General features: G+C 44.0%; 1 protein-coding gene across 1 annotated transcript in view; it reads right to left on the bottom strand.

Moving 5' to 3' along the window:
* The window catches only part of gpr158 (G protein-coupled receptor 158), a 636,863-nt gene that overhangs the window by 201,439 nt on the left and 411,554 nt on the right, over positions 1-23,870 (bottom strand). Inside the window, 1 exon segment of the mRNA XM_033015870.1 lies at positions 2,983-3,051. Within this exon segment, the coding sequence (XP_032871761.1) occupies positions 2,983-3,051 (69 nt within the window).

Raw genomic sequence — 23,870 nt, 5'->3', positions numbered from 1 at the left:
AACCCTCCATTCCCTTCTCATCCATATGCCTATCCAATTTATTCTTAAATGATACCAACGAACCTGCCGCCACCACTTCCACTGGAAGCTCATTCCACACCGCTACCACTCTCTGAGTAAAGAAGTTCCCCCTCATGTTACCCCTAAACTTCTGTCCCTTAATTCTGAAGTCATGTCCTCTTGTTTGAATCTTCCCTATTCTCAAAGGGAAAAGCTTGATCACATCAACTCTGTCTATCCCTCTCATCATTTTAAAGACCTCTATCAAGTCCCCCCTTAACCTTCTGCGCTCCAGAGAATAAAGACCTAACTTATTCAACCTATCTCTGTAACTTAGTTGTTGAAACCCAGGCAACATTCTAGTAAATTCTAATCATCTACACACTGGGGGCAATTCATAGCGTCCAATTAATCTGCTTACCCAAACTTCCTTGAAACATTGGGAAAGATGAGCACCCAAAGGAAACTAAACATGGTTTACTAAACATTGTCAACAAAATAGAGAGAGTACAGAGGAGATTTACTAGAATGTTGCCTGGGTTTCAGCAACTAAGTTACAGAGAAAGGTTGAACAAGTTAGGTCTTTATTCTTTGGAGCGCAGAAGGTTAAGGGGGGACTTGATAGAGGTCTTTAAAATGATGAGAGGGATAGACAGAGTTGACGTGGATAAGCTTTTCCCACTGAGAGTAGGGAAGATTTAAACAAAAGGACATGACTTGAGAATTAAGGGTCAGAAGTTTAGGGGTAACATGAGGGGGAATTTCTTTACTCAGAGAGTGGTAGCTGTGTGGAATGAGCTTCCAGTGGAGGTGGTGGAGGCAGGTTCGATTTTATCATTTAAAAATAAATTGGACAGTTATATGGACGGGAAAGGAATGGAGGGTTATGGTCTGAGTGCAGGTAGATGGGACTAGGGGAGAATAAGTGTTCGGCACGGACTAGAAGGGCCGAGATGGCCTGTTTCCGTGCTGTAATTGTTATATGGTTATATGTTATATGATTATATGGTCACAAGGTGTGTAAGAAAGAACTGCAGATGCTGGTTTATATCGAAGATAGACACAAAATGCTGGAGTAACTCAGTGGGTCAGGCAGCATCTCTGGAAAAAGGATTAGGTGATGGTTCATGTCGAGACCCTTCATCAGACGGAGAGTGCCAACTCTCAGTGTGAAGAAAGGTATTGACCCGAAACGTCACATTCCTTTTCTCCAGAGATGCTGCCTGTCCCGCTGAGTTACTCCAGTATTTTGTGTCTATCTATGGTCACAAGTAGAATGCACAAACTGCACACAGGCAGTGCCATGAGAAATGAATAATTGCAACACAGACATGAGCAGAAAGAATCCTGCTCCATTATTGCGCATTATTTCAGTCCATACTCTGTAGTAATTTATCACAATGAAGGACAACAACAAAAAATGTCTGCCTCACTCCTTCTACCCTCTGGAACGTCACTCGTCTGCACCAGTGAAGGCATGGACATTCCAGCTTGGATAGAAACATAGAAACTAGATGCAGGAGTAGGCCAGTCGGCTCTTCAAGCCAGCACTGCCATTCAGTGATACTTTAAGTATCCTGATCTTGTGTCATTTAAGGGACACAAGCTCATCCACAGTTTGCTATCAGAATTTTACTCTGTTCCCCGCTGACATCTTGCTGTTCCTAAATAAGTCACATTCTCTGTTTCAGCTCCAATATTTCACTCATAAATCTAATTCACTTAGAATTGTGACCTCTGCTGCCAGGAATATCCTGTAAGACAGTGATAATTCTTTTCTAACTTTGGTCATTACATTTCCCTGACCCGCCTCTTGTGACTGCATGCAGTGAAATCAGAGGTCACTCTTTGGCTTGCCGCACTCTCAAGCTTGCCGCACTCTTACTTTATTTATTATATTCGATTTCCAAACATCAGCTGGAATTTTTTCAGGCTCTCTCTCAGGAAGTAACGGCAATGGCTACACAAGAGTGGGTTTCTGTTCTCCCAGCACAGCTGGAGCCAGGAAAAACACGTACACAATGTCATCTGGAAATGTGACACAGTTGATATGAAATTGCAAAATATGCTGGCATCACAGGTAAATCTCAAATGAACTCAATTAAATCTCAATTTAACTAACAGGAACAAACTCAAAAGCACCATGCACAATTATGCCATTTACACTTAAATCTCTAAAAGTAGGAGATGAAAGAAGACCGTTGAAAGAATTATCACCATGTTTAAATATCTGCAAATCGCAACAAGAATTTCAAGATGAATAGGTAAGAAGGACTGATGCAGGAACTCAGCGGGTCAGGCAGCTTCAGTAGAGGGAATGGATAATTGATGTTTTGGGTCTAGATGAAATGTCACATCTCGAAACATCTCTTTTCCCTCCACAGATGCTGCCTGACCTGCTGAGTTCCTCCAGCAGCTCTTCTTATGTTGCTACAGATTCCAGCAGCTGCAGCTCCTTGTGCCTCTGAAAATTTCACAATGTTTAAAATGAAAGACAACATTGAAAATACAACCAGGAATTAAAACATATACATAGTTGTTTTACAGGAATCTACTGTGCGGATCTTGCTTGGAAAATATTACTGTGTCAAAATCTTCCCATGTATAAATCTTGATGCAAGTGTCCAAACAACCAAGCATTCAATCGATATGATTACACAAAATTTATGGTTCAAAAGCCTATTTGCATTCACTGCCTAACAAAGACTTGTGGTACCACCCAAGAAATAATACAGCACAGTGAGTAGATGGAATCAATAAAGGACCAGAATGGATGTAAATGTGATTGCCATTTTTCTTTTTGGACTGCATCAACACTCAGGCAGTTTGCCATAAATCAGATAAACACTCACAGTAATCGTGACTCCAGGCACACTATTTCATTAGCATTATTTTTGGGCATAAATGGGTTTATAGATCAAAATCCTTCTTACAGAACTTACACTGAATCATAGGCTTGAATATAAATCATTAAACACTTACTGGAAAATACAGGAGTAAAGCTCCAAAGAGAATCGTTTCCAACAACACCAGTCCTGATGCTCTGATGCTCTGAAAGAATGAAAAGATTTCACATAGTAGCTTCATATAGTCAGGATCATTAAAAAAAAATACAATAGTGCCATATGCAAATTAATAACTTATTTAAAACTTTTTAAATTCAAAGTCAGGAAAATGTTAAACTGAGAGTTCACATTCATTGTGCTGTTCTAAAGGGACTGTGAATTTTCCATTTGCTTATTAGATTTTCAATTTTACTTTATAACCATATAACCATATAACAATTACAGCACGGAAACAGGCCATCTCGGCCCTACAAGTCCGTGCCGAACACTTATTTTCCCCTAGTCCCATCTACCTGCACTCAGACCATAACCCTCCATTCCTTTCCCATCCATATACTTATCCAATTTATTTTTAAATGATAAAATCGAACCTGCCTCCACCACTTCCACTGGAAGCTCATTCCACACAGCTACCACTCTCTGAGTAAAGAAGTTCCCCCTCATGTTACCCCTAAACTTCTGTCCCTTAATTCAGAAGTCATGTCCTCTTGTTTGAATCTTCCCTACTCTCAATGGGAAAAGCTTATCCACGTCAACTCTGTCTATCCCTCTCATCATTTTAAAGACCTCTATCAAGTCCCCCCTTAACGTTCTGCGCTCCAAAGAATAAAGACCTAACTTGTTCAACCTTTCTCTGTAACTTAGTTGCTGAAACCCAGGCAACATTCTAGTAAATCTCCTCTGTACTCTCTCTATTTTGTTGACATCCTTCCTATAATTGGGCGACCAAAATTGTACACCATACTCCAGAATTGGTCTCACCAATGCCTTGTACAATTTTAACATTACATCACAACTTCTATACTCAATGCTCTGATTTATAAAGGCTAGCACACCAAAAGCTTTCTTAACCACCCTATCTACATGATTTATTTCTATTGATTACTTTGTTTGTTATTCACGACCAAAATTGTGCGTTTCAAAAGAAGCTGGATTAATCGAATTCCCTTTTTGAAAATGTATCAAAACGTTCAAGAACAAGAAAAATGACGTGTCATTGCCCCAAGGATCAGAATACATTTAAAATATGTTTCAGCACGTAGCATGTGAGTGTAACAAACTGGGATGAAATTGGCCCTGGTCCAAGCGACAGCAATAGCAGACTGACAGCCCATTTAACACCCTCCCAAAAATACTTTTACATTGAAGTCAACAGAAAAGGTTATCAGCCAGAGTGAAAAGCAAGTACAAAAATACAATGCTGGAACACAGGGGGATATCGGCCTTCAAAGGTTGCGCATGGTGAGATCGTATTATAAGGAAATCAATTTGCATAGAAAGTTATATTCCCCAGCTTCTTTCCAAAACACATTTACACGGGAGGCTTTGACTGCATGCAGGAATTTAGTTTCACTGGTCCATTTAGTCTACATTAGTACAAAGGGTTTGATGTTGAATTCTAGCTTCCTTGGGTTCAATTAAAGTGATTAACGATAACCCAATGTGTGGGATGGAACTGCAGATGCTGGTTTAAACTGAAGATAGACACAAAAAGCTGCAGTAACTCGCGAGATAGGCAGCATCTCTGGAGAGGAATGGAGACGTTTCGCATCAAAACCCTTCTTCAGACCCTTCTTTTGAAGAGAGGTCTAGACCCAAAACGTCACCCATTCCTTCTCTCCAGAGATGCTGCCTGTCCTGCTGAGTTACCCCAGCTTTTTATGTCTATTAACATTAACCCAATGCAGATTGGCTCCTTCAAGTTCATTCTTGTGCATTAGATGAGCTAAAAATCAGACTAGAAATCTTAAAGTTCTACATTTGTCAGTGAAAGGTAAGTTTTAAACGTTTATGCACACGACTGATTCAAAGTCCATACATAGCTGGTATGTTGATTGAGCCTGTTACCATCCAGACAGTCAGATTGAAATATAAAGGGCATGGCTTATAAAAAGTGAACACCTCTCTTTCTGAAAATTCTGAAAATAGTCCCATTGAAGGAAGTAATGGCTGCAGAAGCAAATTCCCACTGTTGGGTCAGTCAAACATTTTAACCACATAACATAAGATAAATGACTTTGTTTCATACAACAAGCAGCAAGTATTGCACACAGGAAACGTGAGACACAAAAATAATTTCAGATCGCAGGTCGGACATATTTCAACATACTCGAATGCATTGGATAATTGGCTGCTCTTTAGCAAAAACGATTCAAACCCAATCAGGAAACTGGTCTTTGATAGGTTGCGTTGTGCCCGTTTGTGACTAGATGTCACTCTGTGGAGCGATACTGGAAGCAAAGCAGTGCCCCTGTACAATGACCACCTAATTTGTAAATCAGTTATATATAGAGTCATAGAGTCTTACAGCCCAACTTGCCCACACCGGCCAACATGTTCCACCTACACTAGTCCCACCTACATGCATTTGGCCCATATCCTTCTAAACCTGTCCTATCCATGTACCAGTCTAAATGTTTCTGAAACATTGTGATAGTACCTGCCTCAACTACTTCTTCCGGAAGTTCGTTCGATCCGGAAGTGGCGGCGCTGGTGAACGGCTGCGGCTCGCCTGCAGTCCGTTTGTCTTTACTTTTTTGTGTTGTTTTTTTTCCGTTTTGTCTAGTTACGTTTTTGGTTTTTAGGCTGTGTTTATGTGGGGGGGGGGGGGGGTTGAAACGGGGCTTGCTGTCTCTCCCTTCGGGGGAATACGACTTTTTTGTCGTATCCCCCTTCTCTGCCTCCATCTGCGCTGAGGCCTAATGGCGGAGCTGGCGACCTCGAGGCTCCGGAGGCAGCCTGTCAGGACTCGCCCTGGGCTCGCTCCCGTGAGGGCGGCCCAGCTCGGGGCTGGAACGGCGCTCCCGTGAGGGGCTGTGACGCTCCCGTGAGGGCGGCCTGGCGAGGGGCTGAGACTCTCTCGTGAGGGGCTGTGGCACTCCCGTCGGAGTGGCCCAGCTCGAGGGAGGAACGGCACTCCTGTCGGAGTGGCCCAGCCCGAGGTGGAACGGCACTCCCGTCGGAGTGGCCCAGCTCGAGAGAGGAACGGCACTCCCGTCGGAGTGGCCCAGCCCGAGGTGGAACGGCACTCCCGTCGGAGTGGCCCAGCTCGAGGTGGAATGGCGCTCCCGTCGGAGCGGCCCAGCTCGAGGGAGGAACGGCACTCACGTGAGGGCGATCCGGCTTGGGGCTGGAACGGTGCTCCGGTGGCTGGGACGGCGTTCTGGCGGCGGTGACCTGAGTCCTGGGTTCAGCCGCGGGCCAGCGGCTGCGTACGCTGGACTGGAGGGCGGCAGCTTCGACCACCCCGGGCCGCGGTGTTTGAACCGGCTCGTTTGCGGGGTTCGGTGAGCCGCGGGACTGTTTGTGCCATCGCCCGGTGGGGAATCGCCTCAGCGCAGAGGGAGAAGAGGAGGGAAGAGACAGTAACCCTAAGATTTTTGCCTCCATCACAGTGAGGAGGTGCTTGGAGGACTCACTGTGGTGGATGTTAATTTGTGCTTATTGTTGTTTATTATTGTATGATTGTATGTATGACTGCAGGCACGAAATTTCGTTCAGACCGTAAGGTCTGAATGACAATAAAGGTATTCAATTCAATTCAATACCACCCTTTGCGAGAAAAAGGTATCCCTCAGGTTCCTATTCAATCTTTCCCCAGTCATCTTAAACCTATGTCCTCCGGTTCTCGATTCCTCTACTCTGGTCAAGAGACTCTGTGCGTCTACCCGATCTAATGCTCCCATGATTTTGTACACTTAAGGGCCTGTCCCACTAATGCGACTTTTCAGCGACAATCTTCGACCTACAAGCTCGAGGGCAATCGCCTGAAAAACCTCGAGCTGGGTCGACCATCAGCGATGAAACCGCAAGCTGGATCGACCGTCTGCACACACACACACACACACACACACACACACACACACACACACACACACACACACACACACACACACACACACACACACACACACACACACACACACACACACACACACACACAAACGCATCGCAAAGGCGGTGGCCAAGAAAAGCGGGGGAGCGCTGTCTGAAATTCACACCCGTGATGAACAAGAAGGTAAAAGACGGCTGGCACGGTAACGGTAAGTTCTTTAGAGAGCGCGGGGGGGGGAGGGGGGGGGAGGAGGGAGAGAAGGGGAGAGAGGGGGATAGAAGGGGATAGAAGGGGAGAGAAGAAGAGAAAAGGGGGGAGAAGGGGGGTGAAGGAATGGAGACACTTTTAAGAAGCCAGACAACTTTTAATAAAGCTTAGCGGGCATTGACAAATCTTCTGGAATTTTTTGAAGATGTAACTAGGAAAATGGACAAGGGAGAGCCAGTGGATGTAGTGTACCTGGACTTTCAGAGAGCATTTGGTAAGGTCCCACATAGGAGATTAGTGGGCAAAATTAGGGCACATGGTATTGGGGGTAGAGTGCTGACATGGATAGAGAAGTGGTTGGCAGACAGGAAACAAAGAGTAGGGATTAACGGGTCCCTTTCAGAATGGCAGGCAGTGACCAGTGGGGTACCGCAAGGCTCGGTGCTGGGACCGCAGCTATTTACAATATACATCAATGATTTGGATGAAGGGATTCAAAGTAACATTTGCAAATTTGCAGATGACACAAAGCTGGGTGGCAGTGTGAACTGTGAGGAGGATGCTATGAGAATGCAGGGTGACTTGGACAGGTTGGGGGAATGGCAGATGCATGGCAGATGAAGTTTAATGCGGATAAATGTGAGGTTATCCACTTTGGTAGCAAAAACAGGAAGGCAGATTACTATCTAAATGGCGTCAAGGGAAAAAGGGAAGTACAATGTGATTTGGGGGTCCTTGTACATCAGTCTATGAAAGTAAGCATGCAGGTACAGCAGGCAGTGAAGAAAGCGAATGGCATGTTGGCCTTTAAAACAAGAGGAATCAAATATAGGAGCAAAGAGGTCCTTCTGCAGTTGTACAGAGCCCTAGTGAGACCACACCTGGAGTATTGTGTGCAGTTTTGACATTCTTGCTTTTGAGGGAGTGCAGCGTAGGTTTACAAGGTTAATTCCCGGGATGGCGGGACTGTCATATGCTGAGAGAATGGAGCAGCTGGGCTTGTACACTCTGGAGTTTAGAAGGATGAGAGGGTATCTCATGGAAACATATAAGATTGTTAAGGGCTTGGACACGCTAGAGGCAGGAAACATGTTCCCGATGTTGGCGGAGTCCAGAATCAGGGGCCAGAATTTTTAGAATAAGGAGTAAGCCATTTAGAACGGAGACGAGGAAACACCTTTTCTCACAGAGTGTTGTGAGTCTGTGGAATTCTCTGTCTCAGAGGGCGGTGGAGGCAGGTTCTCTGGATGCTTTCAAGTGAGAGCTAGATAGGGCTATTCAATGTGATCAGCCATGATCACATTGAATGGCGGTGCTGGCTGGAAGGGCGGAATGGCCTACTCCTGCACCTATTGTCTATTGTCATTTCATTGCACCTTCAAATGTATGACGAATAAAATTGACTTTGACTTTGAATCCTTTAGCCTGGCCAAATCCGCAAGCTGCTCCTGAGACATTGTAGACCCTGGCCCGAATGACTGAAACAGCCGCAGCTGCCGACTCTCACCACCTCCCACCGCAGCCACTGTCGCCGACCTTCACTGTCTTCAGAAAGCCACCGATGCTGCTGCCCATATCTCTACTCCAGCTCCCCACGGGCCTCCACCAGCGACTCCGCCGACCCTCGTCTCTCCACCGGCCACCAGCGGGCCAGAGCCGTCACCTCACCAGAGTTCCAGGCGCAGGACGAGGCCCACAATCTCCACCATGCAGACAGCACGTGGTCTGTCTCTGCTGGGTCCTAGTGCTCCTCCCCCCCCAACCCAAACCCAACCCCAACCCCACAGGGAAGACCCATCAGTAGTGATGACTCTGCTGGGTCTCAGTGCCCCACCCCTCCTCCTACAGGGAAGATCCATCAGTAGTGATGACTCTGCTGGGCCCTAGTGCTCCCCCCCCCCTCCTACAAGGAAGCCGCATTAGTAGTGAGGGGTCTTCCCGTTCCCCCTCTTCTAATCAGGTTACCCGACCACACACCCGCCAGTTAAAATTCCCCGCTTTATTATGGATCACAATTTCCACGAATTACGACATATAAAACTCTCTAGGTTCACACAAAATGTGAATGCTAGTCTTCACAAAATGTATCCAAACATTTTCTGAGATTTCAGGAAATTCCCGGCACCCCTCCTTCGGCTCCCGGGCCTCCTTTTGGACTCTGGCCCCGGGTACGATGCACCACCTGCACCCCCCTCTCATAGGCCCTGTGTATACGTACGCGCATATGCGAACAAAATACTGTGCGTGGTATGTACCTTTGTTAGGTTCCTAAAAATGGGCTCAACCAATTGATGTTATTTACAACCCCTTCATGACCCCCGGAAACACCACAAACGACCCCCAGGTTAAGAACCACTGATCCACACCGACACTCATTCACACTGCACCAACCATTCCCTACTCAATATCTCCTTCCACAATCTCAGAGTACAGCATAGAAACAGGCCCTTCAGCTCAACTTGCCTATGCCAACCAAAATTCCCCATCTACACTAGTCCCACTTGCCCGCATTTCTGCGGCAGCTTGTTCCATAAACCCACCACCCTTTGTGTGAAACGTTGCCCCTCGTTCCTATTAAATCTTTCCCCTCTCACCTTAAACCTATGTCCTCTAGTTCTTCATTCCCCCACAATGGGTAAAATATTCCATGCATCTATTCTATTTATTCCCTTGATGATCTCATGCACATCTGCAACATTACCCCTCATCCTCCTGCGCTCCAAGGATTAGACTCCTAGCCTGCCCAACCTCACCCTGTAGCTCAGGCCCTCAAGCCGTGGCAACATCCTTGCAAATCTTCTCTGCACTCTTTCCAGCTTAACAACATCTTTCCTACAGACGGGCGACCAAGTAACACAATACTCCAAATGTGGCCTTACTGTCACCACTTTCTCCAATATACAATGTTCATCAGCCATCCTCAATCTCCACTAACCCTCCCCCAATCCCAAAATCTCCCTCACAATCTCTACAACCTCCTCCCCCAACCTCCACTATCCCTTCTTCCAATCTCCATTCCTTTCGCTGAACATCAATTTCTCCTTCCCCCTAAACTCCACTAATCCTTTCCATAATCTCCATCATCTCTCTCCTCCTACCCCAATCACCTCCACCCCTGCTCTTCACTATCTCCTCCACCCCTATTACCAGATCCCTTGCACTTCATCACTGCATCAACTACCGTATCCACATGATCTCAACATTTTGTTTCCTCCTCAAACCCCTTTGTCTTCCCTTTCTTTATTCCCTTCAATAGACAATAGACAATAAACAATAGGTGCAGGAGTAGGCCATTTGGCCCTTCGAGCCAGCACCGCCATTCAATGTGATCATGGCTGATCATCCACAATCAGTACCTCGTTCCTGCCTTCTCCCCATTTCCCCATTATCTTTAAGAGCCCTATCTAGCTCTTTCTTGAAAGTATCCAGAGAACCGGCCTCCACCGCCCTCTGAGGCGGAGAATTCCACAGACTCACAACTCTCTGTGTGAAAAAGTGTTTCCTCATCTCCGTTCTAAATGGCTTACCGATTATTCTTAAACTGTGGCCCTGGTTTTGGACTGGGAACATGTTTCCTGCCTCTAGCATGTCCAAACCCTTAATAACCTTATATGTTTCAATAAGATCCCCTCCCATCCTTCTAAATTCCAGAGCATATAAGCCCAGCCGCTCCATTCTCTCAGCAGATGACAGTTCCGCCATCCCGGGAATTAACCTTATGAACCTACGCTGCAGTCCCTCAATAGCACGAATGTCCTTCCTCAAATTTGGAGACCAAAACTGCACTCAATACTCCAGGTGCAGTCTCACTAGGGTCCTGCACAACTGCAGAAGGACCTCTTTGCTCCTATACTCAACTCCTCTTAGAATAGAATAGAATAGAAATAATTTTATTGCCACACAACCAAGGTCGGTGGTATTTGGGTTGCCAGCAGCGGTACAATAATAAAGAACACAACCACATTAAAATTTTACACAAACATCCACCACAGCATTCATCACTGTGGTGGAAGGCACAGAGCTTGGCCAGTCCTCCTCCATTTTCCCCCGTGGTCGGGACCTCCACCCTCCACAGCCGTTGCTGCGGGCGTCCAGATGGTAAGGGACAAAGTCAAAGTCCAGGTGAGTCCAGGATCGGCTCTTCCCAACCAGAGACCGCGGCTTCAGGCTGGTGTAGGCCGCAGGCCGGCGGTCAAAGTTTTAAAGTACCTGCCGTGCCGCAGCCGGAAGCACCACAGTCTGCAGGGCCGGCGGTCGAAGCTCCCCTCCTGGGGTGATGTTAAGTCCATACCGCGCCCGCGGTAGAAGATGGCCGCGGGCCGGCGGTGGAAGCTTCTTCCCCCGGGTCCCCAACGTGAGATCCCGGGCTGTAGACGCCGCACCAGCTGGAGTTCTGCAGACCGCTGCTTCAGGCTGCCGGCTGCCGGCTGCCGCGGGCCAGCGTAACGGAGCGCTCCCCTCCAGCGAGGTCTCACCCGCTCCGCGCCGAGAGTCCACGCTGTGCCCGCCGCTGAAGCTCCGGGCGCGTCTCCGGGAAAGTCGGCGCCGATCCTTGCTGTTAGGCCACGGGGGAGGCAACCTGAAAAAGTCGCCTCTCCATGGAAGAGGCGGCCGAAACGGTTTCCCCCTTACCCCCCCTCACCACCCCCCACACATAACTCACAAAGAAACATTAAAAACACACTTTTAAACATACTAAAAAAATAAAAAAAAGTTGAAAAAGACGGACACGCTGCCGACAGGCGCTGCCAGTGCAGCGCCCCCTACCGATGGAGAAAAAAAAAAAAAAAAAAAAAAAAAAAAAAAAAGGCCAACATGCCATTTGCTTTCTTCACTGCCTTCTGTACCTGCATGCTTACTTTCATTGACTGATGAACAAGGACCCCCAGATCCCGTTGTACTTCCCCTTTTCCCAATGTGACTGAACTGGTACATTCTAATAATTGAAAGTACATTTTTTTCAGTCTATATCATGTTCAATGAAAATTAAGAAACGATGGAGACTGAAAATTAATTTGTAATATTGCACATTACAAAAATAAATTTTCCTCTCAATAAAACTAATTCCTGCACAAATAATTGAATTAGCTTCCAAAAATTGTATCAATTTTACATGCCGGGTAATCATAATTTATTTAGCACCCATATGTCATGCCAACTTTATTCATTAGCTTTAGTCTGCAGTGAAGAATTGTAAAGCGAGTTGAGGAGTCAGGAACCATGTTGATTTTTTTTGCATTTGTAAAGCAAAGTTACAAAGTTTCATATCAAATTATTCCTGTTCATGGCCTTATTTGCCGGTTTCTCCTCAGATTCAAATTCCCTGGCAAGCTCATTAGTCTGTGACCATAAATAAATAAGGGTGTAAATATAAGCGATCAGTGTAGATAATTGGGGCTCGAGGAAACCCAGAAACCATAAATTTCTTCTCTAATTAAATGTTTATGATTACTTCCCATCTGATTTTCAGTCATGCTCCTAGCTCAGCATATTGAGAAGACAGAATTATGGAAAGTTTTCATTTTATAATGTGGTCTGCCATCATCTTAAATGAGTTCCAAGAAATAAGAAACGCATTACAGGTTACAGGGGAGCGATTCTATTTCAATTATTCAAAACATTACAACATGGTGGACAATTTTCTGCTGTGCCTCAAGTTGTAGTCTTGATTTACATCTATTTAGACCAGTATAATTGCGCAAAAATCAGGTGCAAGCATTTTTAATCTATGGATGTGACCATTATAATGAACCATATTGCATTTGACCTCACTGATTTAACATCCAGGCAAAGAAGGGCCAGGATATTCCTAGTTACACATCTAACATCCCATACACCTGGCATTCACTTTATCCCTGGAGATTACTTCTCAATACCAATTTGTTCAGCTATATTTTATTGGCACGCCTTTGTGTTTTGGTATGTCAGTACTTGTTTGTCTTGTTATTTGCAATGTTCTTGCATGGCCATATTTGCTATTAAACGGCATTAAATACTTTCCCCCTTTATTTTATCACTTACTGTTGTATCTCAGGTGGGGCTGAGTTCTATATGAGGCAGAAACCTTCAGTTGATTCACCTTTAGTTTAGTTTAGTTTGGTTTGGTTTAGTTTAGAGACACAGCATGAAAACAGGTCCTTCAGCCCACCGAGTCCATGCGGACCCTGCACATTAACACTATCCAACACACACTAGGGACAATTTACAATTATACCAAGTCAATCAACCTACAAACATGTTTGTCTTTGGAGTGTGGGAGGAAACCAGAGATCCCGGAGAAAACCCACACAGGTCACAAGGAGACAGCACGAAAGCTCCGTACAGACAAGCACCCATAGTCAGGATCGAACCCGAGTATCTGGCGCTGTAAAGCAGCAACTCTACCGCTGCGCCACTGTACCGCCCCATATAAGGTAGTTTCCCAAATGAAGGTGATTTTAATGCTGGCCCCATATGTGATCTGAGATTTAATTCTGCCTTACAGTGGCAGATCAATGATATGCTGCCCTTTTGCCTGGGGTCAACAGAACTACAAAGCACCAGGAGTGCAAAAGTTTATTCACAGTTAAACTTGGTCTGAATGTGTGTTTCTTCATGAAACTATTCTTAGATTGCAATCAAAGGCTGATTTCACATTGTCCTGGCCCAAAAGTACTGAGATCCTGAATTTCTTATCCAGCCAAGATGGTTTTAGGGCAGCACAGTGGTGCAGCTTGTTGAGCCACTGCTTCACAGTACCAGAGCCCAGGTTCAATCCTGACTTCAAGTACTGTCTGTGCAGAGCTTGCATGTTCTTCCTGCGACCATGTAGCTTTCCTGTGGATGCTCCAGTTTCCCCCACAACCCTTGTGGGTCGGTAGGCTAATTGGCTGCTGTAAATTGCCTCAATGGTATAGATGGGTGGTAGAAAATGGGAGGGAATTAATAGCAATACGAAGAGAATAAAATTTGATTAGTTTCATGCAGTTTAAATGGGTGATTGATGATCAGGGTAGACTCGGTGGGCCAAAGAGCCTGTTTCCATGCCCTCTTGGCATGAAACTAAACTTGACACCTTTCCGATCTGTGTATCCCGAACTATAGGAATAGACAAGGGACAAGATTGAGGTAATTATAATTATTGCATAATAATACGTGTTCTAGCAGGAAAACCAGAACAATTCTTTAAGATATGGTTGCCTTTCATTGATTTATTACAAGTGTAATATGGTGCAACATAACCCTGGAAAGTAACCGTTTTAGAACTAGGTGAGGGGTGTGTAACGTTACGAATTAGGCACATTCCCTTTCTTTTATGTTTAGCTCTATCTTTTTTGCATTTTCTTCTTATTTTCCTTATTTTCTTAAGGCCCTTTTATTTTCGGGGCTTTTTTTTTCTACACTTCTAAGGACGCACTCTATTTATCTAAATATCAATCATTAACCGTCAATTATTGCGCCCCACGCATCACTACTATCCTCAAGCTTCTCTTTTTTCATTCTTTCTTTTCTATCAAAATAAAAAAAATAGAAATAAGTTGTACATTAAATGTATTATGTTATATACCATGATTATTATGTATGTACATTGCTTCTAATAAAACATTTTAAAATATATTTTAAAATAATAATAGTAATAATACATTGCTAACATTGAATAAAGTGACAAAGCACATTCATCTGAAAGCTGTGTCATTAATTGCCCAAACATTGAGCAGGGTGTAAACGTCTCCCTACTCCTCAAATTGGGCCTATTTACATTCCCTATTTTAATTGCTCTGCCACTGGCACAAGCTTTCATTTCAGAATCTCTCCTCACTATCGTGACACTCTTTGCTCTGTGAAGTCACTCTTAAATCTCCCACTTCTGCCATGCTTTTGAGCATCTGCCCTAATATTTCATTCGCCAGCTCATATGTTATGTGATAATGTTCCTTTTAAGCAGCTTGGAATGAGTTTTTCAAGATTAAAAGGCTCCATATAAGTTGCTGTTAGTGCTGCTTTAGTACTTGTGCTGATTAGGTTGTCGTATAGTACTTTTCTTGCTGCATTATTCATGGTCCTGTTGTTCAGATTCCTTACTGAATATAAAATACATTTGGACCCGGTAGGCTTACTTTGCATGCTTTTTGCATGTTGCCAGAATTCAAACTAATATTTCGTTACCTTAAGGGGAAGACTTAATGAAAGGAAAATAAAACATTACTTTGTGCTCAGATATCTAACCACGCCAATGAGAAGTACGTTAGAAATTAAGTGCCATGTAAGAGTACAACTGTAAAGTGAATTTGAAGGCTATTTGTAAATTGCCTGATCAAGCATGCCATTCCCATCACAAAGGAAAGAATTGGTGAAATAAAATCTGTTGGATCAGGGGTGCAGCTTCAGGGAATGAAGATGATATCTTTCATCCTTTCTTTCGAAAGAACAAACTACATAACATTGCAATTATATCTCCAAAATTGTCATGTTGCTTCACATTGTCCTTTACCCTTCAGTGAACTCATGCCAATCTTATGGGTCCTTTTCAGAATGGCAGGCAGTGACTAGTGGGGTACCGCAAGGCTCAGTGCTGGGACCCCAGCTATTTACAATATATATTAACGATTTGGATGAGGGAATTGAATGCAACATCTCCAAGTTTGCGGATGACACAAAGCTGGGGGGCAGTGTTAGCTGTGAGGAGGATGCTAGGAGGCTGCAAGATGACTTGGATAGGCTGGATGAGTGGGCAAATGCATGGCAGATACAGCATAATGTGGATAAATGTGAGATTCCAAGATGGCGGCGCAGGCTTAACAGCTGCGGCCCACCTGCAGTCCGTCTGTTTTTTTTCTTTCTTTTTGTTCCTTGACATGTTTTAGTTAATTTTGTTTTATTAAGTTGTGTATGTGTGTGGGTGGGGTGGGAGAAACATGTTTTGGTCTCTTCCTTCGGGGGATGCGACTTTTTTTTCTGTCGTATTCCCTGTCCCCGTCTCCGTCTGCGCCGAGGCCTAATGGCGGAGCTGGCGGCCTTGGTGCTGTGGCGGCAGCCGCGGCAGCGGAGACCCGACTCGGCCCCGGAGCTGTAGCGGCGGCAGCAGCGGCAGCGGAGACCCGACTCGGCCCCGAAGCTGTAGCGGCGACAGCGGCAGCGGAGACCCGACTCGGTCCCGGAGCTGTAGCGGTGGCAGCAGTGGCGGCGGAGACCCGACTCGGCCCCGAAGCTGTGGCGGCAACAGCGGCAGCGGAGACCCGACTCGGCCCCGAAGCTGTGGCAGAGGCAGCAAGTTTGAACCGTCGCCTCGGTACAGAGGGAGAACAAAGAGGGAAGAGACAGAGACTTTAAAATGTTGCCCTCCACCACAGTGAGGAGGTGTTTGGTGAATTGTGTTGTTAAATTGTGATGTTAAATTTGTGTTGATTGTGTGTTTTTGTCATTTTTTAATTATATGTATGACTGCAGGGAAACAAAATTTTGTTCCGACCGAAAGGTCTGAATGACAATAAACGAATCTAATCTAATCTAATCTAATCTAATCTAATCTAATCTAAGGTTCTCCACTTTGGTGGCAATAACAGGAAAGTAGTCTATTACCTGAATGGTGGACGATTAGGAAAAGGGGAGACGCAACGAGACCTGGGTGTCATGGTACACCAGTCATTGAAAGTAGGCATGCAGGTGCAGCAGGCAGTGAAGAAAGCAAATGGTATGTTTGCATTCATAGCAAAAGGATTTGAGTATAGGAGCAGGGAGGTTCTACTGCAGTTGTACAGGGTCTTGGTGAGACCACACCTGGAGTATTGCGTACAGTTTTGGTCTCCTAATCTGAGGAAGGACATTGTTGGCATAGAGGGAGTACAGAGAAGGTTCACCAGACTGATTCCTGGGATGTCAGGACTTTCATATGAAGAAAGACTGGATAGACTCGGCTTGTACTCGCTGGAATTTAGAAGATTGAGGGGGGATCTTATAGAAACTTACAAAATTCTTAAAGGGTTGGACAGGCTAGATGCAGGAAGATTGTTCCCGATGTTGGGGGAAGTCCAGAACAAGGAGTCACAGTTTAAGGATAAATCTTTTAGGACTGAGATGAGAAAAAGATTTTTTACACAGAGAATGGTGAATCTCTGGAATTCTCTGCCACATAATGTAGTTGAGGCCAGTTCATTGTCTATATTTAAGAGGGAGTTAGATGTGGCCCTTGTGGCTAAAGGGATCAGGGGGTATGTAGAGAAAGCAGGTACAGGATACTGAGTTGGATGATCAGCCATGATCATGTTGAATGGCGGTGCAGGCTCGAAGGGCCGAATGGCCTACTCCTGCACCTATTTTCTATGTTTCTTTGTTACCTTATCCCTTCAGTGCCATCCAACCAACCAGCTAGCTTTTTAGTTTCATTTTCAGCTTTTTTTATTGTTATATTTTGTTGACGGGAATTTTGAAAATGGTCAGGATGATGAGTACGTTATAGTTTGGTTAACCCTGGAGCTCACATACTGGGGAGCATGATGGGAAAATGGCCAAGATAGAATGTAGTTAAAATAGCTAAAGCTGAAACATTCTGCTGAGAAGCAGGCTTCCTTAGCAGTGGGGGGGAGGATAGTCCTTCGCAGTGATGTCTAGGTTCTTATCTGTTTCAATGTTGCATTACAGCTGCGCTTGGCCGCTGTGTTTAGCAGGCAAGTCTCCCAAAGGTTAACAAATAACCTATTTTACGAGGGGACCTCTTTGGCGAGAAGAATCTGGGCATTTAGGATATCTACATGTTAGATAAAAAGTAAAGTAGAGAAAAGTATCCTTTATTGTCACATGGGAAGTAGATTTCTAAACAACAGGAGACGCAAGATTAAAGTTAAATTTGTGAGACATTGATTAATGATTGTTTATTTCAACTCCACAAGTAACCATTGCGTCATGAGTGTATATGTAGGATTTTGAAGTAGTTTGAGCTTGCTCACACTGCTTCTCGATGTACATTGCTAAGGCCTTTATTAAACCGACATGTTTGATGGGAAGGATGTGGAGGAGAAATGGAGGACATTTAAAGATGACATTTTAAGAGTACAGAATCTTTATGTCCCTGTTCGGTTGAAAGGAAATAGTAAAAATTGGAAAGAGCCTTGGTTTTCAAGGGAAATTGGACACTTGGTTCGGAAAAAGAGAGAGATCTACAATAATTATAGGCAGCATGGAGTAAATGAGGTGCTTGAGGAGTATAAAGAATGTAAAAAGAATCTTAAGAAAGAAATTAGAAAAGCTAAAAGAAGATATGAGATATGGCAAGTAAGGTGAAAGTAAATCCAAAGGGTTTCTACAGCTATATTAATAGCAAAAGGATAACGAGGGATACAATTGATCCATTAGAGAGTCATAGTGGACAGCTATCTGCAGAGCCAAAAGAGATGGGGGAGATATTGAACAATTTATTTTCTTCGGTATTCACCAAGGAGAAGGATATTGAATTATGTGAGTAGCTATGGAAACTATGAGATTCAAAGAAGAGGAAGTACTGACACTTTTGAAAAATATAAAAGTGGATAAGTCTCCAGGTCCTGACAGGATATTCCCAAGGACATTGAGGGAAGTTAGTGTAGAAATAGCAGGGGCTATGACAGAAATATTTCAATTGTCATTAAAAACGGGAATAGTGCTGGAGGATTGGCGTACTGCGCATGTTGTTCCATTGTTTAAAAAGGGGTCTAAGAGTAAACCTAGCAATTATAGACCTGTTAGTTTGACGTCAGTGGTGGGCAAATTAATGGAAAGGATACTTAGAGATAATATATATAAGCATCTGGAGAGATTTAGGCCATTTGGAAGAGTGGGCTGAAAGACGGCAGATGGAGTTTAATGCTGATAAGTGTGAGGTGCTACATCTTGGCAGTTCAAATCAAAATAGGACGTACATGGTAAATGGTAGTGAATTGAGGAATGCAGTTGAACAGAGGGATCTAGGAATAACTGTGCACAGTTCCCTGAAGGTGGAATCTCATGTAGATAGGGTGGTAAGAAAGCTTTTGGTGTGCTGGCCTTTATAAATCAGAGCATTGAGTATAGAAGTTGGGATGTAATGTTAAAATTGTACAAGGCATTGGTGAGGCCAATTCTGGAGTATGGTGTACAATTTTGGTCGCCTAATTATAGGAAGGATGTCAACAAAATAGAGAGAGTACAGAGGAGATTTACTAGAATGTTGCCTTGGATAAGTATATGGACGGGAAAGGAATGGAGGGTTATGGTCTGAGTGCAGGTAGAAGGGACTAGGGGAGAATAAGTGTTCGGCACGGACTAGAAGGGCCGAGTTGGCCTGTTTCCGTGCTGTAATTGTTATATGGTTATATGGTTATATGTTCGATAGACTTACCACTGATCTATGAGCTGTTTTATTTTGTGTCTGTGCCTATCTGAGCAAAGTCAGATATAGGGTACGGGTGAAGTGCAACATCCCTCCTACATATTTGTTACTCCCTCCTCGGGGCCAATAATGTTCTGGCTGCAGATGAATCAACTGAGCTTATGCAACATACAAGGTCAATGGCTTGTAATTATATCGTGCTTTTAACAATAAAGTGCCTCAAGGTATTTCGTTGAAATGTTACCAAACAAATGTTGACATGACTGCATTAGAAGAAAAGGTAGGTTTGGAAAGAACGACACAAAGGAGGAAAGAAAGTGATGCAGACAGAGAGTGAAAGGCATGGAGGGAGTGGAATTTTAAAAGTATATCCGGAAGAACTTTTTTTAAAAATCAGGCACAATGATAATTTGAATGGAGAAGTGGCAGAACAGGACTTAATCTTGAGTTTAGTTCGAGATTAGTTTTTCATCACGTGTACCGACGGAGGTGCAGTGAAAAGTTTTTGATGTATGCTAACCAGTCAGCGGAAAGACAATACATGATTACCATCGAGCTATTCACTGTATAGAGTTACATGAAAAAGGGAATTAAGTGAATATCACTGAGTGCAAGATAAGGCCAGCAAAGTCATAGAAACAGAGAAAATAGGTGCCATTCAGCCCTTCAAGCCAGCACCGCCATTCAATATGATCATGGCTGATCATCCAAAATCAGTACCCCATTCCAGCTTTTTCCCCATGTAGGCTGTGGGCCGAGGTGCTATTTAGTTTGATTTTGTGACCCAAATCACGTATCTACCTGTATATATAAGATATTGTGTAAACATATCATAGAAACCTGAAACTCGTCAAGAACAAAACCTTCACATATTTTTAAAATATGAGAAGAACCTCCAATTTTCCTAGTAGTAATTGTCCAATCAATGCACGTTTGACATTGCGGCGGACTCCAATTGACTAATCACGCGCTTTGTTACAAGGAAGTCCAGAACAAAGGGTCACAGTTTATGGATAAAGGGGAAATATTTTACGACTGAGATGAGAAAAACATTTTTTACACAGAGAGTGGTGAATCTCTGGAATTCTCTGCCACAGAATGTAGTTGAGGCCAGTTCATTGGCTATAGTTAAGGGAGTTAGATGTGGCTCTTGTGGCTAAAGGGATAAGGGGGTATGGAGAGAAAGCAGGTACAGGATACTGAGTTGGAAGATCACCCATGATCATATTGAAAGGCGATGCAGGCACGAAGAGCCGAATGGCCTACTCCTGCACCTATTTTCTATGTTACTATGTTTCTATGTAGCTAGGCAGCGAGCACTCTGGGATCATGGCTGCCTCCTAATTACATCAAAACAATAGCAAGGTTTGGAAAGAATAAAGGTAATGCTAATTTTGCTGATAATTTTGTTTTACATTTGATTTATCGTTGCAAAGTTATGATGTGAACTGTTAAATAAAAATGATAAATAAAAATATAGAGCTAGGGTTGGGATTAGGATTAGGGTTGGAGTCAGTCAGTCAGTCGGGCTGTCAACCCGCTGGTGGATGCTGCAAGGGGTCGTTCGGGCTGTCGGCCGGCCGGTGTTGCAGCAAGCGAGCGGGTGGACTGACGGAGCCAGTGCTATGGGGCCCGGGCGGCGTGCAGGCCCCATAGAGCAATATGAGCATTGAGCACTAGATGGCGCTGACTTTTTTGATTTAATTTTCTAATTAGCTTAATTAATTAGTGTGCAACTTTTGTCACTGACGAGTTATGAATTCGCTTTCTATTATATTTTATCTAAATCTGTGGCAAAATTTCAAGTAGATACCAGACATGGGTCACGAAAGTTAAATTCAAGACATATTTTTGATGCTCGGCCCACAGCCTAATATCCCTTGATTCCTTTAGCCCTAAGAGCTAAATCTAATTCAATTTAAAGTCTGATCAAAGAAAGTCTCAGGGTCTCCAATTAGGTAGATAGTAGTTCAGAAGGGCTCTCTAGTTGTGGTAGGATGGTTCAGTTGCCTGATAACAGCTGTGAAGAAACTGTCCCTGAGTCAGGAAGTGTGTGTTTTCACATTTCTACACCTTTTGCCCAATGGGAGAGGGGAGAAAAGGGAGTGGACAGGGTGTGACTCATCCTCGATTATGCTGGTGGCCTTACCGAGGCAGCGTGAGGTTTAACTGGAGTCAACTGGAGGTTGGTTTGTGTGATAGTCTGGACTGCGTCCACAATTCTCTGCAATTCCTTGCAGATGGCACTGTTCCCATACAATGCTGTGATGCATCCCGATAAAATGTTTTCTACGGCATTTCTTGATGCCGTACGCAGAGTCGTGACGCTGCGCACGCCCGTCGGACTTCGCTCGAACTTCACATCACTCACTCGACCTCCGCGCGGCCCCCGCTTCCGGTTTGGTTGCGCTTGCCGCATGCAGGTCGCATGCTCGTGGGACAGGCCCTTAATGGTTATAAAGGTAGTGGATACCATCCAAACCCAACACCCCCTCCCCGTGGTCCCTTATTGTGAGGGTTTACAGTACCTTTAGTCAAAATGGGTAGCAGGAATTAGCCAGGTAGTTATAAGACCGCGTCTAACATCAGTGGTAGAGAGAAAGAGAAATTGAAAGGGAAATCTGACAGGCATGACACTTGGAAGCACAGAGATTAATTAAAAAAAGTCGTTGTGTCGTGGCTTTGATAGTGATGATGCAAGGTTTTTTGTTTGGAGGGACCCTTACTGTTTGTGGTATATACAGTGGCTTCCAAAAGTTTTCATACCCCTTGAACTTTTCCACATTTTGTCCCGTTACAACCACAAACGTAAATGTATTTTATTGGGATTTTATGTGATAGACCAACACAAAGTGGTGCATAATTGTGAAGTGGAAGGAAAATGATACATGGTTTTCAAATTTTTTTACAAATAAAAAACTGAAAAGTGTGGCGTGCAAAAATATTCAGCCCCCTTGAAATTTAGGATATGAATATAGGAAGCATGATTAGTAAATCAGCAGATTATGCAAAAATTGCTAATATTATTGGCAGTGAGAATAGTCTTAGTTAGTAAAATAGACAGAGTAATGGTAGATGGAATCCTGTTAAGTATGAGGCGATGCATGGCAGTATGGACAAATAAAGCTAAGACAGAACCAATGAATGATAGGGCCAAGGGAGTACTGACAAACAGAGGGATCTCAAGTGTACAAGGATTGTCGAAGGTGTCAGCAGAGGTGGATAAGGTGGTGAAGAGAGCATGCAAGATAATTACTTTCTTTAGCCAGGGTTTGGAATATGAGAGTAGATAGGTAATGGAGTAAGGGCTTTAAAAGTCACCAGTCATGCCACAGCTGGAGTACTCGATACATTTCTGGTCACCATAATAAAGAAAGGATGTGATTGCTTTGGAAAGGGAGCAGAAGAGATTTAGCAGGAATATTATCTAGAAAGGAGCATTCCTGGAGAGGAGAGAAAGGATTAGAACATAGAACATAGAAAAATAGGTGCTGGAGTGGGCCATTCGGCCCTTGGAGCCATCACCGCCTTCAATATGATCATGGCTGATCATCTAAAATCAGTACCACGTTCCTACTTTTTCCCCATATTCCTTGATTCCTTTAGACCTAAGAGCTAAATCTAACTCTCTCTTGAAAACATCCAGTGGATTGGCCTCCATTGCCTTCTGTTTGTTTTCTTTTAGGGCAAAGGATACTGAATGGTAAGCTGACAGAGATATGCTAGGCTATTGAAAGGATGGGAAATAGATAGGATAGAGAGTAAGAAGCTTCTAGAAGTATCTAAAACTAGAGGGTGGAGCATAAGGAGCAGCTTGTTTAGAGGGGATCTGAGGAAGAATACTTTTACCCAGAGAATGGTTGGAATCTAAAAGGCACTGACTGAGGCAGGTATTCTCAGAACATTGAAGACGCACCCAGATGAATACTTTGTTGCTAAGATTAAAAGTTACAGATCATTTGCTATTAAATGGGATTAATATAAATATGTGCTTAATAGTTGACATGGGCTCTATGACACTGTGACTCACTGTTTAGAAAGGAATCTCCAGAGCTAGGCCACTGTTGGGGGTGGAATGATTGAAATTAGGGGTGATAAAGAGACTAGAATAGGAAGAGCAGAGATACATTGATACATAGAAAATAGGTGCAGGAGTAAGCCATTCGGCCCTTCGAGCCTGCACCGCCATTCAATATGATCATGGCTGATCATCCAACTCAGTATCCCGTACCTGCCTTCTCTCCACACCCCCTGATCCCTTTAGCCACAAGGGCCACATCTAACTCCCTCTTAAATATAGCCAATGAACTGGCCTCAACTACCTTCTGGCTATAACGCTTATTTAATTGTGTCTTCATATGGCGTGTTGCCAGGGTAGGCTTTCAATCCGCAAAGGAGAGTTTTAATAAAAATTTAAAAAGAAGAAAACACATTATGCTCAGCC

This window comes from Amblyraja radiata, chromosome 2 (assembly GCF_010909765.2).
Source record: "Amblyraja radiata isolate CabotCenter1 chromosome 2, sAmbRad1.1.pri, whole genome shotgun sequence".
Taxonomy (NCBI): Eukaryota; Metazoa; Chordata; class Chondrichthyes; order Rajiformes; family Rajidae; genus Amblyraja; species Amblyraja radiata.
This window is presented reverse-complemented; position numbering and strand designations above follow the sequence as displayed.